The 13,676-nt window shown below is 41.5% G+C and overlaps 1 protein-coding gene across 3 annotated transcripts in view; it reads left to right on the forward strand.

Annotated features, from left to right (window-relative positions):
• The window catches only part of Prkd1 (protein kinase D1), a 394,421-nt gene that overhangs the window by 356,001 nt on the left and 24,744 nt on the right, over positions 1 to 13,676 (forward strand). For all 3 annotated transcript variants that reach the window (XM_041658222.1, XM_041658220.1, XM_041658221.1), the window contains 3 exons: positions 11,669 to 11,830; positions 12,406 to 12,504; positions 13,380 to 13,647. In XM_041658222.1, the coding sequence (XP_041514156.1) occupies positions 11,669 to 11,830; positions 12,406 to 12,504; positions 13,380 to 13,647 (529 nt within the window). The remainder of the gene's footprint in view (positions 1 to 11,668; positions 11,831 to 12,405; positions 12,505 to 13,379; positions 13,648 to 13,676) is intronic.

Here is a 13,676-nt window from a genome sequence, read left to right on the forward strand (position 1 = left end):
TGTGTTCCTGGTAGCAGCAAGACTAAGCAAATCCCCAAAGTCTAGATCAGAAGGACAGTCATATGCGCTGATTAGTTTTTCATCTAGAGCAGAATGCATCTTAAGGAAATACCAACCAGTCAAGCACATTCCTTGCACCAAGAGGCATGCTGACTGTAAAGCTTCCCTTGCTACCAACTCAGAGACAGCAGCGGGGTCTGGTGAGCTGGAACATAGACCTGCCCAGTAGGGCTCCATCAATGAGTGCCTTCTAAAACTGACAGTGGTGTGTTATGCCAGACCAAGGAGCCCAGCAGCCATATTACTTGACAGTTTTATTTGTCTACAGCAACTCTGGTAGCATAGTGTGTGTTGTTTGAACATCATGGCTATAGATGGTCTTTGCAGCAGGAGTCAGAACCACAGAGTATGTCAGGCACATGAATATTGAGTAAATTAAGTTGACTCCAAGGCCTTCAGTCCATCCAGTAAGGTGAGCATGTCTCATCGGATCTGAGAGTTATGTGGCCAATGAAAATGCCATCTAATTTTACCTATTTTTCACTGTTATGACCCATACCCTAATGGTACTTTTGAACATGGTCTTGCCGGAGAGACAATCATGCCCTGTGCCATGCACCTGACTGCATTGCCATACTTACTGGGGAGCCAAAGCCTCAATATCCTTTCCCTTATGCAGATGGGAAAGGTGTGTACTTTATTGGCGGCATGTGCAGGTGCAACCAGACCTCCACATGTAGGAAATTCATGGATATCAGGGGGCTTGAGTCTTGGGGTCAAAAAACCTGCATTTATTCTACTATGTCATATAAGAATATAATCACTGGTTATTACAATATCACGGACACAGTGGAACTGAGGAATATATTCCTGAGGCAATTCCTACGCTGTCATTTTCCCTCTCAAGTCAAGACTGAGCTGGTACTGATTGCATATGAGTGTCGAAGATGCCATTAGCTAAGGTAAAGAGCTAGTAAGCCATATGCAATGGAGGGCATGATACTATCTAGTACCTGGATAATGTTAGACACTACAGTGTGAATAGCATCACTTTGTTGTGCTTAGTGTGTGTTTTCCCAGGGAGATGAGCAACCATCTCTTCACCACAGATAGGGAATTAGACAGAGAATTCCACTTATGTCTACCTAAATGAACCAATAATTTTATTTAGGTTTATTTTCTGGAGCATATGGAGTATACCACCAAGAACAGTCTTTTGCAGCAACTAGTAACTATGTAAATGGCATTGGGTAGGGGTGGACCTTGTGAGCCCTTCTTTATGCAACCTTTAACTGCCTATAGCCTTACGGAGAAATGGGTCCTCATAGCCTCTCTTCACCTCCTTTTCAGAGTTACTAGTACCAATAGTGTGTCAGTCTTCTGCTGGTAACCACAGGTGCTGGCAGTTGGAACGGGCAACAGTCTTGCCGTGCCCACAGACAACATTTCATCCCCATTTAACTCTATCCGTTACAGGAATCATCCTGCAAACACCCTTCGCCCCCTTTACCAGCCAAACAGGGCTATCTAGGTACTACTGAAAGTTGTCAGAATCTCAGCCTGCCCCAGTTGAATTCTGGTCCCTCAGATCTTAGTGTACCAGTCTGGGCACAGTGTTCTGACTGATACCCGTCCAGAAGTAGGAAGGGTTTAAAGGCTTTATTTTGTGCTCCTCCTCCCCAGTACTTTCTTTACTACCTAAATCTTGAGTTTAATTCCCCCTACCAAGCTCCAGTAATGTCTTTCCTGGAGAATATATTCAAGGATTAGGACATAGGTATTAACTATGAAGCCATAGTCTTTTGATTATTGAGGAAGAGGAAGCAATAAGAGCTTTGCCTATATCCAATTTCTGTGACAATTGGTCTAAAAGGGAGAATAAAGGGCTGTGCCTTTCACAACAGGAGTTCTCTCATTCTGGGTATAAAAACAAACACAAGGATATGAATGAACTCTTGAATGCCCAGTATTCGAACTGAATACCCTGGGTTTCCTCTACACTTTTCCATGGAGTCATCTGCCTTGCTAGATCCTCTGGATTGCACATGGTTCTTGTAACCAAGATGATCTAGTATTTGTCAGAATAGTTCCCTTATCCTTTGGGTATTTGGAGGTGCTAAATTTAGGGTGAGTTTTTAATGTTATTCCTTTTCCTGGCTTCCTGTTCCCACCCAAAGCCTCACTATCCAGGTACTTATAATGATCCTGGAAAATTTTCAAGCTTCTACAGTATTTAGCTACTCCAAGAGTGTAGTTCTGAGCAGTTAGTTGCAAAGCCTACTTTCTGCAAGGAGATATTCATCAGATCAAGAATGCAAGTTGATTGGCAGGAAAGGACGGTGTTCTACCGCTTCAATCTCTGACTGTTCTTTCCTCTCCTTCTCCCCAAAATTCCAACTGTCTTCCTCTCATTCTGATCTCAAAATAATAGCTCACACCTGTATCTTTGAGATTTTCCCAAGCCACAGGACAGAAGCAGCTTGGGTTTCAGTTTCATCCACTCTCAGGCCAGAGACACTGAAAGCTAGAACGATGCAGACCTCTTAACTCTCCTGATCCTTTCACTCGTTCAGCTAGTTCTTATCGTCAACTAAATGCCCATAGCAGGGATGAGATATTAGCATTTCTCACTAATGTGGGCTAAGCAGCACTCAGAAATAGCTGTCTGAAAACCCTGTCACTGTTTATTTATAATGTTCACATGATAGGCTGCAACACTTCATAAAGGGCCACCCCTCCTGATACAGTTATGTGACCAGACTGAGATTTCCCACTGTATGTTTTCCTTTTCCCTCTCTTCTTCCTCCTTGGGTTTACCAGTTCTTCCATAATATACCGGTTCTTTATGTGAGGGTAATCCCACTTTGAGTTGGGACTGAAAACAAAGATGCAGACAGAGCCATGCATACAAAGCATATGATGGGCAGTGGGCACACTGAGAGTGATGCAGTCTCAGGCAGCAACAACATCAAATAGATCACTGGGCTTCATTCAGAAGTAGTGTCACCTACAATGATCATGACAAAAGTGACTTTGCCCAAAGAAGAATGTATCTGTCTTCTTAAGCTGCTATCAAAAAGGGCACATTTTTAGTGATGGGATCCAGTTTAAAAACTCCATGGGACATTGTAGTAAGTTTGCTTATTTATAGAATTCTGAGAAACTAGCAAGAAGACTAAGTAGGGTTACTCTAGGGAGTCAAATTATTTATAAGTCAAGATGCCTATCATCATGTCAAGCTCAGTCCATTTGCCATACATTGTTTTAAAATGTTATTTTTCTTTCATATGAAGATATATTAGAACAGAAAAGATGATGAAAACTAGATGTATCATTTTTGGCGAAGTATTAACAATGGTTACAATCTGATGATGTATACAGTTCTTTATAATACTCACTCCACTTTTCAATGTTTGACTGAAATTACAAATAAATGAGCAGTAAGCAATATTTATTTTACAGATGTTTGTTTACTCGTTCCCTCTGTTTTTAAGGCCAAAGAGCTCATATTTCTCACAAAGTAATAAGGAATTTGATAGGCTGAAAAAATAAAAGATTCGCGTGATGGATTAGGCAGAATATTCTTACAAAGATACACACACACACACACACACACACATATGCTATTTTGGTGGCAAGAGGTACTCTATAGATACAGTTAAAGTTAAAGATGGATGTTTTAAATGAGATGTCTTTCCCTAGACCCTGGCATTTTTAAATACTTGGCCCCCAGTTAGTGGCACTTTGGGGAGAGGCTTAGGGAAGTTGTTGAGAGACTGTTTCTGGAATAAACAACCCAGCACCCAAGGGAGTGGGAAAGAGGAGATGTTGCTCGTGGACTGAAGCAGGACAGCTCTTGAAAGGCTTCACTGCCAGGCCCAGTTTGCATTCTCATTTTATCCACTAAAACCACAAAGTGGGGTAGGCAAACAGGCAGGGTTTTATAGAAGCACATGTGGCAGTCAACAGGTTGTTAAGGGCAATCAACGGTCCATTCATTGTTTTAGGTGATTTTCCAGGTCATTCTGATTCAGGTAGCAAATAGAGTCACGCTTGACAAACAGGCAGTGCAATCAGTGCTTTAAGTCAATCACTAATAATGCAATAAATCAGTATCTAATAATTGGCTCCTTCTGCCTTTTTCTACTTTAGTGTGGCCTTGCTGGAGGAAGATTTCATTGGGGGTTGGGCCTTCAGAATTTAAAGACTCTTGCCATTTCATGTTCTCTCTCTCTGCATGTGCTTACTGTTCAAGATGCGAGGCCTCAGCTGTCCCTGCCTCCATGCCTGCCTGCTGCCAGACTCACCTGCTATGATAATGATGGACTCTTATCCCTATCAAACTGTAGGCCCCGAATAAACCTTTCTATCAGTTGGTTGTTGTGATTTATCACAGCAATAGAAAAGTAACTTAAGACAGAAAATGGCACCCTAAAGTGGTTTGGGATCTTGCTATGACAGGCCTGATCACGTTTTCTGGAGGAATGTGGAAGATTTGGAAATTTGGTCTGAAAGAGTGATCATACACTGTAAGTGGGGATTAATGATGTCATCAAGCGGAAGACTGGAAAACAGCAATGCTTGAGAGTTATACAGTAAGGGCCCAGATATGAGGTTTCCAAGGGAACAATACTAGCAACTGGGCTAGAGCCCATTGTGATATTTTGGAAAAAGAATGAGGCTGTTTTCTGACTTTATCCTAAGAACTTGACTGTGACTAAATTTAATGGTAATGGATTAATTTCTTTAACAGAGAAGATTTTGTGACAGCCTCATATGGACTATCTCTGGTGGTTATTAGTAGTCATCTTATGCAGGTCTACAGTGAAAAGGAGAAAATGTGGCAAAAAAAAACACATAAAATGTACATTTTGAAGAGAATAGGAGCACCATAAAATGTAAAATTGGGGCCAAAGCTTGTACTTAAATAGATAAAGATTTTAAGGAGAGGCCTGATGTGAATGGAAATCAGTGGGTGGCACCCTCAGGGCAAGCCTGCACCCAGCTAAACTTAAACTTGAGGAAAGAAAAGACCTAAGAACTTTCTGTTCCTAGACAGAGCAATAAGCACACGCTCCGCAAATGTGACCTTGTTATGGCAAGGTCCACCCCAAACTAGCCAGAGTTGGCAGTGCCCTCCTTGTCCATGTGGCCCTGGATTCACCGTCATGAAGGTTACACTAGAACAGGGGTTATAAGTCTTCCTCCAGTTTCCAAAACCATTGAGACCAGGCAGAAACCTTGGAGGCATTGTGTGGAGCTGTAGAAGTGAAGCTTTTGTTGCATTTGAGTCCCCAAGATGTTTAAGGTGCCATGGTCATAAAACATGAGAGCTGCACACAGGGAGTGCAGCCCACCTAAGAGGGAGATGTGTCTTATAAGCATCCAAGGTGGAGAAGTGGGGCCATCAGACATGGAGTTCAAGGATTAGAGTTTGTTAGGTTTGGTCCCATATTTCCTCACCTCATCTGCGTTCCTTCTTTTTAGAATGGTAACATATAGTCTGTGTTACTGAATCTTGAAAGTGTGTAGTTTTCTTTTTTTCCTTTTATACTTGGTTACAGTTGAAAGATTACCTTGACTCTTAGCAGAGACTGAACTTTTCAGTTGTATTGAGATTAAAAAGACTCAGAGGGCTTTGGGGATTGGACTAAATGCATTTCGCAGCACAATATGGCCCTGAGCCTGTGGAGACCAAGGAGCAGAATGTATGGTTTGGATGAGATGAATCCTATACGTTCTAACATTTGAATACTCAGTTCCCAGTCAGGGGGGTGTCTTAGTTAGGATTTCTATTGCTGTGAAGAGACACCATGACCACGGCAACTCTTATAAAGAAAACATTTAACTGGGGTGGCTCGCTTACAGTTTCAGAGATTCAGTCCACTCTGACCATGAAGGAGAGCATGGCTGCGTGCAGGCAGATGTGGTGCTGGAGCTGAGAGCACCACATGTTGCAGGCAACAGGAAGTTGTGAAGCTTGAGCAAAAGAGACCTCAAAGCCCACCCCTACAGTGACACACTTCCTCCAACAAGGCCACACCTCCTAATAGTGCTACTCCCTTTAGGGGCCATTTTCTTAGGAAGTTTATCCTTACTGGAGGAAGTACTTCATTAGAGGTGGGCTTTGAGAGTTTAAGGACATTTGCCATTTCAGTTTTGTCCCTCTGCTTCTTGTTTGTGGTTTGAGGTGTGAGCTCTCAGCTGCTGCTCCAGGTACCTCGGCTGCCATACTTCTCTGCCCTGATGACAATGGTCTCTTATTTCACTGAACCTGTAAACCCAAAATAAATCCTTCTTTCTGTAAGTTACATGGTCATGGTGCTTTATCACAACGATAGAAAAGTAACTGATAGAGAGACCATGAAATAGGATGGTTAGTTTACCTTAGCCAGGTTAGCCTAAACTAAATTATGAGTCCTTAAAAGTAAAGGATCATCAGGGCGGTTTTGGTGCACACCTTTAATCCCAGCACTCGAGAGACAGAGGAAGGCAGATCTTTGTGATTTCGAGGTCAGCCTGCTCTACAAGAGCTGGTTCCAGAACAGGTACAGAGAAACCATGCCCCCCCCCCCAACACAACAAAGAAACAAACAAAGACGATCATCTATAGCTGGAAGCAGAGGAGAGAGCAAAACACTGCTGGGTGTTTTGGAATGCGAAACTTCAACATATGGTGTGTGGTGGAAGATGAGCCTGAAGAACTTGAGCATCTCAGTGCGCTCAGGGGCCTCCTGGCCTGCAGCCTCTAAGGAATGAATAGGTGCTGTCCTGCTGTCGCCTCTCCAACCCTAAAAACAATCAGAATAAACCAGGAGGCCGATTCTCCTTCATAACCTCCAAGTAGGAGAAAGGCTTGCCAACAACTTAATTTCTGCCTAGAGAAACAGAACAGACAATAGAGGAGCTTCTCAGAGCTCATCAGACTTTGGATGCACAGAACTGTGAGGTCATGATTCCCGTTGCTTCTAATATTCATCAGCTGCAAGAACGATGGGGAGATGGCAAAGATGAAGGACAACCTGGTACAGCCCCTTGTCAGGAAAAGGAGAACTCCTTCTGTGCACCATCGATGTTCACTCAGTAAACAAAGGAGGGAATGATTGCCCAGTTCATTCTTTTTAGTGTCAGATGTTCCGGATAGTCACCAGGTCTTCTAAATGCCAGGCACAATGCATTGAGGAATACGTCTTGATTGTCATATGTATTGTTGCCACATTTTACAAAGGGAGAAATAGGCACCGCAGAGTCTAACTCCTGTGCATCAGGAACCCTCAAGTGATAAGAGTAGAAGCACAAACTCGGGGGCATGAATCCAGAGACCCTGCTCCAGAAATTGAGCTCCAGGCCCAGTGACTGCACTTGTTGTCATGTCTATTCTGAGTTAAAACAGAACCCAACAAAAGAAAAGGAGTTGAAAGCCGTTTCTAAGGGGAACAAGGATCACAAGCATTAGTGTTCAAATAGCCTGTTTTGATTTTTTATCCTTCATCCTCAAAAAAAAAAAAAGTGAAATTGTGAATCATGTAGGGGAAAATGGCCATAATTGGAGGGGTTCTCATAGAAGAAGATGAGAGTAATATTCTTTTAATGATTACCTTGAAGGAAAATAATCCCAAGGTAAGATCCATTCGAGGGCTGCAACAGTTGATTAAAGAAAGATAGGAGTTCAAACCCAGGTACAGTGATGAGGCCGAAACAAGGGAATCCCCTGGAGAGAAGGAGAAGTAGGTCCTTCAGTTGTAAAGTACAATATGCTGTTCAGAGAGAGGAAAGGAGTTCATTTTTTAGAATAATTCTCAGCCCTCGGGTCTCAGGAATTCATTGGACAAATAAGTAGCAAAAGAAGATAAATTTGGGTAGAAAGACCCTAGTTCATTGCTGGACATTTTCCCTTAAATAATGCACCAAAAGGCAGATGACTGTAAGACTCTAGAAAGCAAGAGAGATTCCAATCAATGGCGGTTTTGCTATTTTTTTTTTGTTTGTTTGTTTTTGGTTTTGGTTTTTTAGGCAGAGTTTCTCTGTGTAGCTTTGAGTCCTGTCCTGGAACTTTCTCTGTGGCCCAGGCTGGTCTCCAACTCACAGAAATCACCTGCTCTGTTTCCCACATGCTGGGATTAAAGGCCTGCACCACCTCCACCTGGCATGGATACCATTTTTTAACAAGTATTTCCCTGTTTTCCTTACAAGATGACTTTTCCATATCTATCAAGTCTGTCGATAAGTCATTTCCCATCATAGAGCATTAGGCGATAATAACATCTAGGAATACTAAATACAGCGGAAATGGTGAGAAGCGTAATTAGAAAATGAAAGAATGCTGTGCCTTTTCTCAATCCTAAGAAGAGGGAGGGAACCTAATCGGACCCATGCTTTTGACAATGACGCCTCATGCTCCTGTGTACTTCTGTGTAGTGGCAGGGCTCTTCTTCAGTTCTCTCAGCTGTCTTGAATTCTGATTATGAATTCCTTGTTTTAGTTTTTCCTACTGCGTACGAGCTGAACCAAAGCTGCTTCGCTCCAAAAATGCTGAATGATACGTTGGATCTATTATCATCTATATTTGAGTAGACTAGCCTACAAGAAGTAAGGTGAAAATATAGCAGTGAGAGCGTATCACAACATAGTGCCAGGAAGAATTTCTCCCCCCGTTATCAAGTAAAGCAACTCTGAACGCATTAAAGACTAAGTGCTGATATAGCACTATGCAGGCAAATGTACGTATAAGTTAACACATATGTGGAAACCAAAGTGCAGTTTAATTAATTTACTCCCTGATCAAATGCTTTGCTTCAGGGAACTGGTTTCCTTCGTTGCTTAAGTATCTTTCTAGGAGCCTCGAGTCAAGGAGATTTTGTCTAGATCTCTGAATGATATTTCCTCCCAGCTTTTTAAAAATCTTACGTTCACTCCATAGATGTCATCAGTCTGCAGTGTGTGAAAGTACACCATTTTCCCCGTGCTTGACCAAATGTTTCATTTCCGGAAAATTTAGTTACTGAAATCCAGCAAACAGATGGTCAGAGTCCTGCAGATCTTGCTCCTCTGTGAAATGTATGATCTGAATTCCTCCCATACGCTTTGGAAACTAGCAAGGATTCTCTTTGTCGGCTACTGTACTGTGGTTGTTGCTACAATGTTCAGTCATTTTTCAAATTCACTTACCTGGGACATCAGGAAGAAGATGTTCCAGATTTATTCATGGTTACACACACACACACACACACACACACACACAAAATTGGTCAAACCATGTGAACTTGGTTGAAATGTGTCTAGGTATTTTAATTAATTACCGTGTGCTACATGATTTAAAATTACATGATTACACAGGAGGATAAAAGCCTGATTTTCCCTATTAATAGTTTTTAAATATGAGCCGGGCGGTGGTGGTGCACGCATTTAATCCCAGCACTCGGGAGGCAGAGGCAGGCGGATCCCTGAGTTCGAGGCCAGCCTGGTCTACAAGATCTAGTTCCAAAACAGGAACCAAAAAGCTACAGAGAAACCCTGTCTCGAAAATCCAAAAAAAAAAAAATAGTTTTTAAATATCATACTATCCAGGCTAAAGAAATATTTCAAAGAATATAATGTAGGAGTTTGGTAAACAAGATAGTCCTGCTCCTTTATATACATTTTTTTTCTTCTTGGGTATAAAAGATTTGATCATTTAACAAGAATAAAATCAATCCACGAGGAAGTTTGACATTTTCTCAACAGTCCATTATAACCTTATTTTTTAAAAAATAACTGGGCATGGTAGCTCATACCTATAATCCTCGCATTCAGGAGATTGAGACAGGAAGGTTGTCATGAATCCAAAGTCAAATGGAGCTACATAGTCAATTCTAAGCCAAGCTAGGACATAGTATCAGGTCCTGCCCATCCCCCCCCCCCAAAAAAATTATTAATAATTGTTCAGAAAAAAGTCTTTATTTTGGGGAAGACTTTCCAGCTGTCTCTCAGTGTATTCTTTGGGAAATGTACGAAGCGGTAGGCTGTTGTCAAAGGAAAGCCAAGGGCAGTGACAACACGACTTTACATTTCTAAACTATCCTTTCCAGTTGGGTACGTATGGCCTTTACTTGAATGTGCTGCTTTAAGAAAATATCTGTGTGTTTAACTATTCAAAATATCCTGTGTGGGAAATAGCAAAAATCCCACTTAGTCCTTTTGTTAAGATACTAAATAGTGGACATTTGTAGAGTCCTAAGCTTGCAATTAGCATGCCGCAAAATAGATGACAGAAAAATCCTAGTAGTCTGTTCCATATTTTGACCTAAGACATTTGGGGGATGTTTCCAGTTTATGTAACTTGTAATAAACCCCACCCCATGTATGAGTCTGATGAAACCATGGTTTAGATAGGGAAAGGGAGAAAAAGAATCTATTAATGGATGCTCTCTTAAACCACTAACAACTCAGGTACTTAAAAACACATATGTTAAAAAAGCATATGTAGAGGCATTTGAGAATTGACACATGTATGCAGATCATGTAGGTAGCCGAGTGTGTTTCTGTTCTTCCATTTTTTTTTTTCTTATTCATTGTGCCTGTTCCTCACTGGGACAGAAGGTTTTGATATTTACGGAAGCCAGTCTCCCCAGAACACTACAGCTGTGCACTGGTAGATGAACTAGAGGAAGGGAACTAGTTAATCATACACTCCGATAAGGCACTTAGCAGCTTTCCTCATGGAACTGATCCGGAAGAATCCGAAATTCAGCAGAACCCCCCTGTGATTCTTGCTTTTGTTGTGAGCCTTTCTTCATTCTTGTTGTTTCGTTTGGTTTTCCAGGAGGTGGGAGTTACTAATTTTTGTTCATGACGTTTTATGTTGATGTTGTCATTGTTCCTCACTTAAATGCAGGTAAAATATGCCATTGCTTTGTGCTGTTAGAATTGTTTCTTTGTACAAAAAAAAAAGTGAAGGCCAATGGCTAAAGACTTTTGTTGACCCAGACCAGCACTGAAATTTAAAGATCAAAGAAGGGAATAATATAATGCCCAGACAGCTAACATATAAGGCACAATGTAGCCTTCCTTCTAACCATTATTTCACTGTGGAAGTGTTTACGAAATGCTTTAGAGCCCCGAAGGTCTTCTGTGCAGCATAGCGTCCTGAGTAACCAGGGCTCAGCGATACTTCACCTTGTTCCCAGTGATCTTCACACTGGGCAGCAGCTTCTGCCTTCTTCATCAGCCTGAGAAACAGAGCAACTCTGGCTGTGATGTTTCTTCAGTCAGTCATGTGTACTCCATGCATGAAATTCATCTCTTCTGCATTAACTATCAATTGTATAGAGATGCCCTCGTATGCTTTTTTTTTAAGACAATATGCTTAATATTGGAGATGATCCTAAGAAATTATACATATCTCAATATGGTAGTCTAATTAAGTCCTAATTAGCAATTCACTGTGCTAAAACTTAGTTTTTTCAGTATAGAAATAACTTCACTATGCATAGAAAATAAAGATATATATTTTTTGGAAACATTAGAATTTCAAAAATATAAGGCGGCACATGTGGGATACGGAGGTGTTAAGAATCTTAAGTGTGGGTTTCTCCAAGCTTTAAGCTTCAACAGTTTCATGTAATCAGCGAGCTTGCCAAACAGTATCAAAAACCTCATTTTCTTCAAGTGCTTTATTTATCTTTAATAGAACCTTCATCACCCTGGTGTTGTAAATTTGGAGTGTATGTTTGAGACGCCTGAAAGAGTGTTTGTTGTTATGGAAAAACTCCATGGAGACATGCTGGAGATGATCTTGTCAAGTGAAAAGGGCAGGTTGCCAGAACACATAACGAAGTTTTTAATTACTCAGGTAAGAAATCAATTAGAGACAGAAAAAAAATAGTATTTGATATCAGATGTTACCACTGTTTAACTACAGCTCTCTAGCCTTGTTGTTTGGTCTCTGCTTCTAGTCTAAACGACCACCAGAAAAGATTGCAAGGGAGGAGTATATCTTCTTACTTGTGTTTATGTCATTCAGAGTCCAGTATACAAAATTCGTAGCTTATAAACTGACCCACGCATGAAAACTGTGCTTGAAATTTTAATACTACAGTGACTTAATCCTGGTTCACTGCAGATATTCGAGGTAGTGTTTCTGGGCCATGTGGTGAGTTCCTTTGTCTACACCTGCATTTGTGGCTATCTGATGCCATGGAAGAATATGCTACTTCCATGGAAACATCTTTAGCAATCTACTATGTTAACTGTGGACGATTTGAGTATCTCAAAGTTAAAGAACCTTGACAAGTCAATGTGGGGTTTCTCTTGGCCTTTCAAATTTATGTTGCAGTTCACCTCAGTAATACCTTGAAATTCGTTATGCGTCTTGAGGTGAATTAGTAATATCTCGAGATGAAGTTATTTTGATGATCTTCTTTATAGATACTAGTGGCTTTGCGGCATCTTCATTTTAAAAACATCGTTCACTGTGACCTCAAGCCAGAGAATGTGTTGCTGGCATCGGCCGATCCATTTCCTCAGGCAAGTTCAAAAGCCACTCTCTGCAGAAAGCCAGCTTGACAGCCTCGCTGGCTCTGAGCAGCTTTCTCCCTCTTCCTTTTTTTTTTTTTATTATTTATTCTTTTGCCCCTTAAGCCCTGAATTTGCAGTCTCCCCTTAGTATTTTCATTCCCGTGTTGCCTTAATTTTCTGGATAGCGGTGTCGCTCCCTTCCCACAGAGCCATTTTGATGATACTCATCTGTGCTTCTCCATCGTTGCTGGGCTTCTTGAGAGCAGGTGCTTCCAGGCCTGTGTGGAAAGCATGACTTTGACACTGACAATATCTTAGGATCTTAGGGATGTTGCGTGCTCTCTGAGCCTGGCAACCAGGGCAAGCTTCCCTTTCTTACACATAGTGGTAGGAAAAGGCTGGACCTCCTTTTAGGGACCCTATGTCTTCAGTATTTGGTCAGGGTGAGTGTCTGGTCTTGCTGTGCTGAGACCTTCAGGTCCCACCTGCTGGCCCATACAGAGCTAACTTTGATAGTTATTGTGGATTCTGCCATCTTCCTTCTTACTCCTTATTTTTCATTTATATAAGCCCATGAAATAAGGCCATCATTACCAGTTTGCATGTTTTTCTCCCTAGTGACCAATGCTCCAAACTGATCATGCTTATCCTCAAAGTTATCTTTTGATATTGGGCTAGGAAAAAAAAAAGATTTACAGGATACTTTCTTAAATGAAACACCAGTTTTGTCTTGTGCCATAAACTACTGTCTTCAAAGATAGATGGTAGAAAGTAGCATTTAGTCCTCCAGGGGCAGTTGTTGTCTGTATTTCTGAATACCTCTGGTAGAGCTGAGCTAATGAAAACCCAAGCTCACTGTTTCAGCAAATTCTTACTGTCAACAGGTGAAACTTTGTGACTTTGGTTTTGCCCGGATCATTGGAGAGAAGTCTTTCCGAAGGTCAGTGGTAGGTACCCCAGCCTACCTGGCACCTGAGGTCCTGAGGAACAAGGGCTATAATCGCTCTCTAGACATGTGGTCTGTTGGAGTCATCATCTATGTGAGCCTCAGTGGCACCTTCCCTTTTAATGAAGACGAAGACATTCATGACCAGATACAGAATGCAGCCTTCATGTACCCGCCCAACCCTTGGAAGGAGATTTCTCCTGAAGGTAATCCGTTCCCTTCAAAGGGGACATTG

Source organism: Microtus oregoni, unplaced genomic scaffold (genome assembly GCF_018167655.1).
Source record: "Microtus oregoni isolate MIOR12 unplaced genomic scaffold, Mior012 000009F_ref0000495, whole genome shotgun sequence".
NCBI lineage: Eukaryota > Metazoa > Chordata > Mammalia > Rodentia > Cricetidae > Microtus > Microtus oregoni.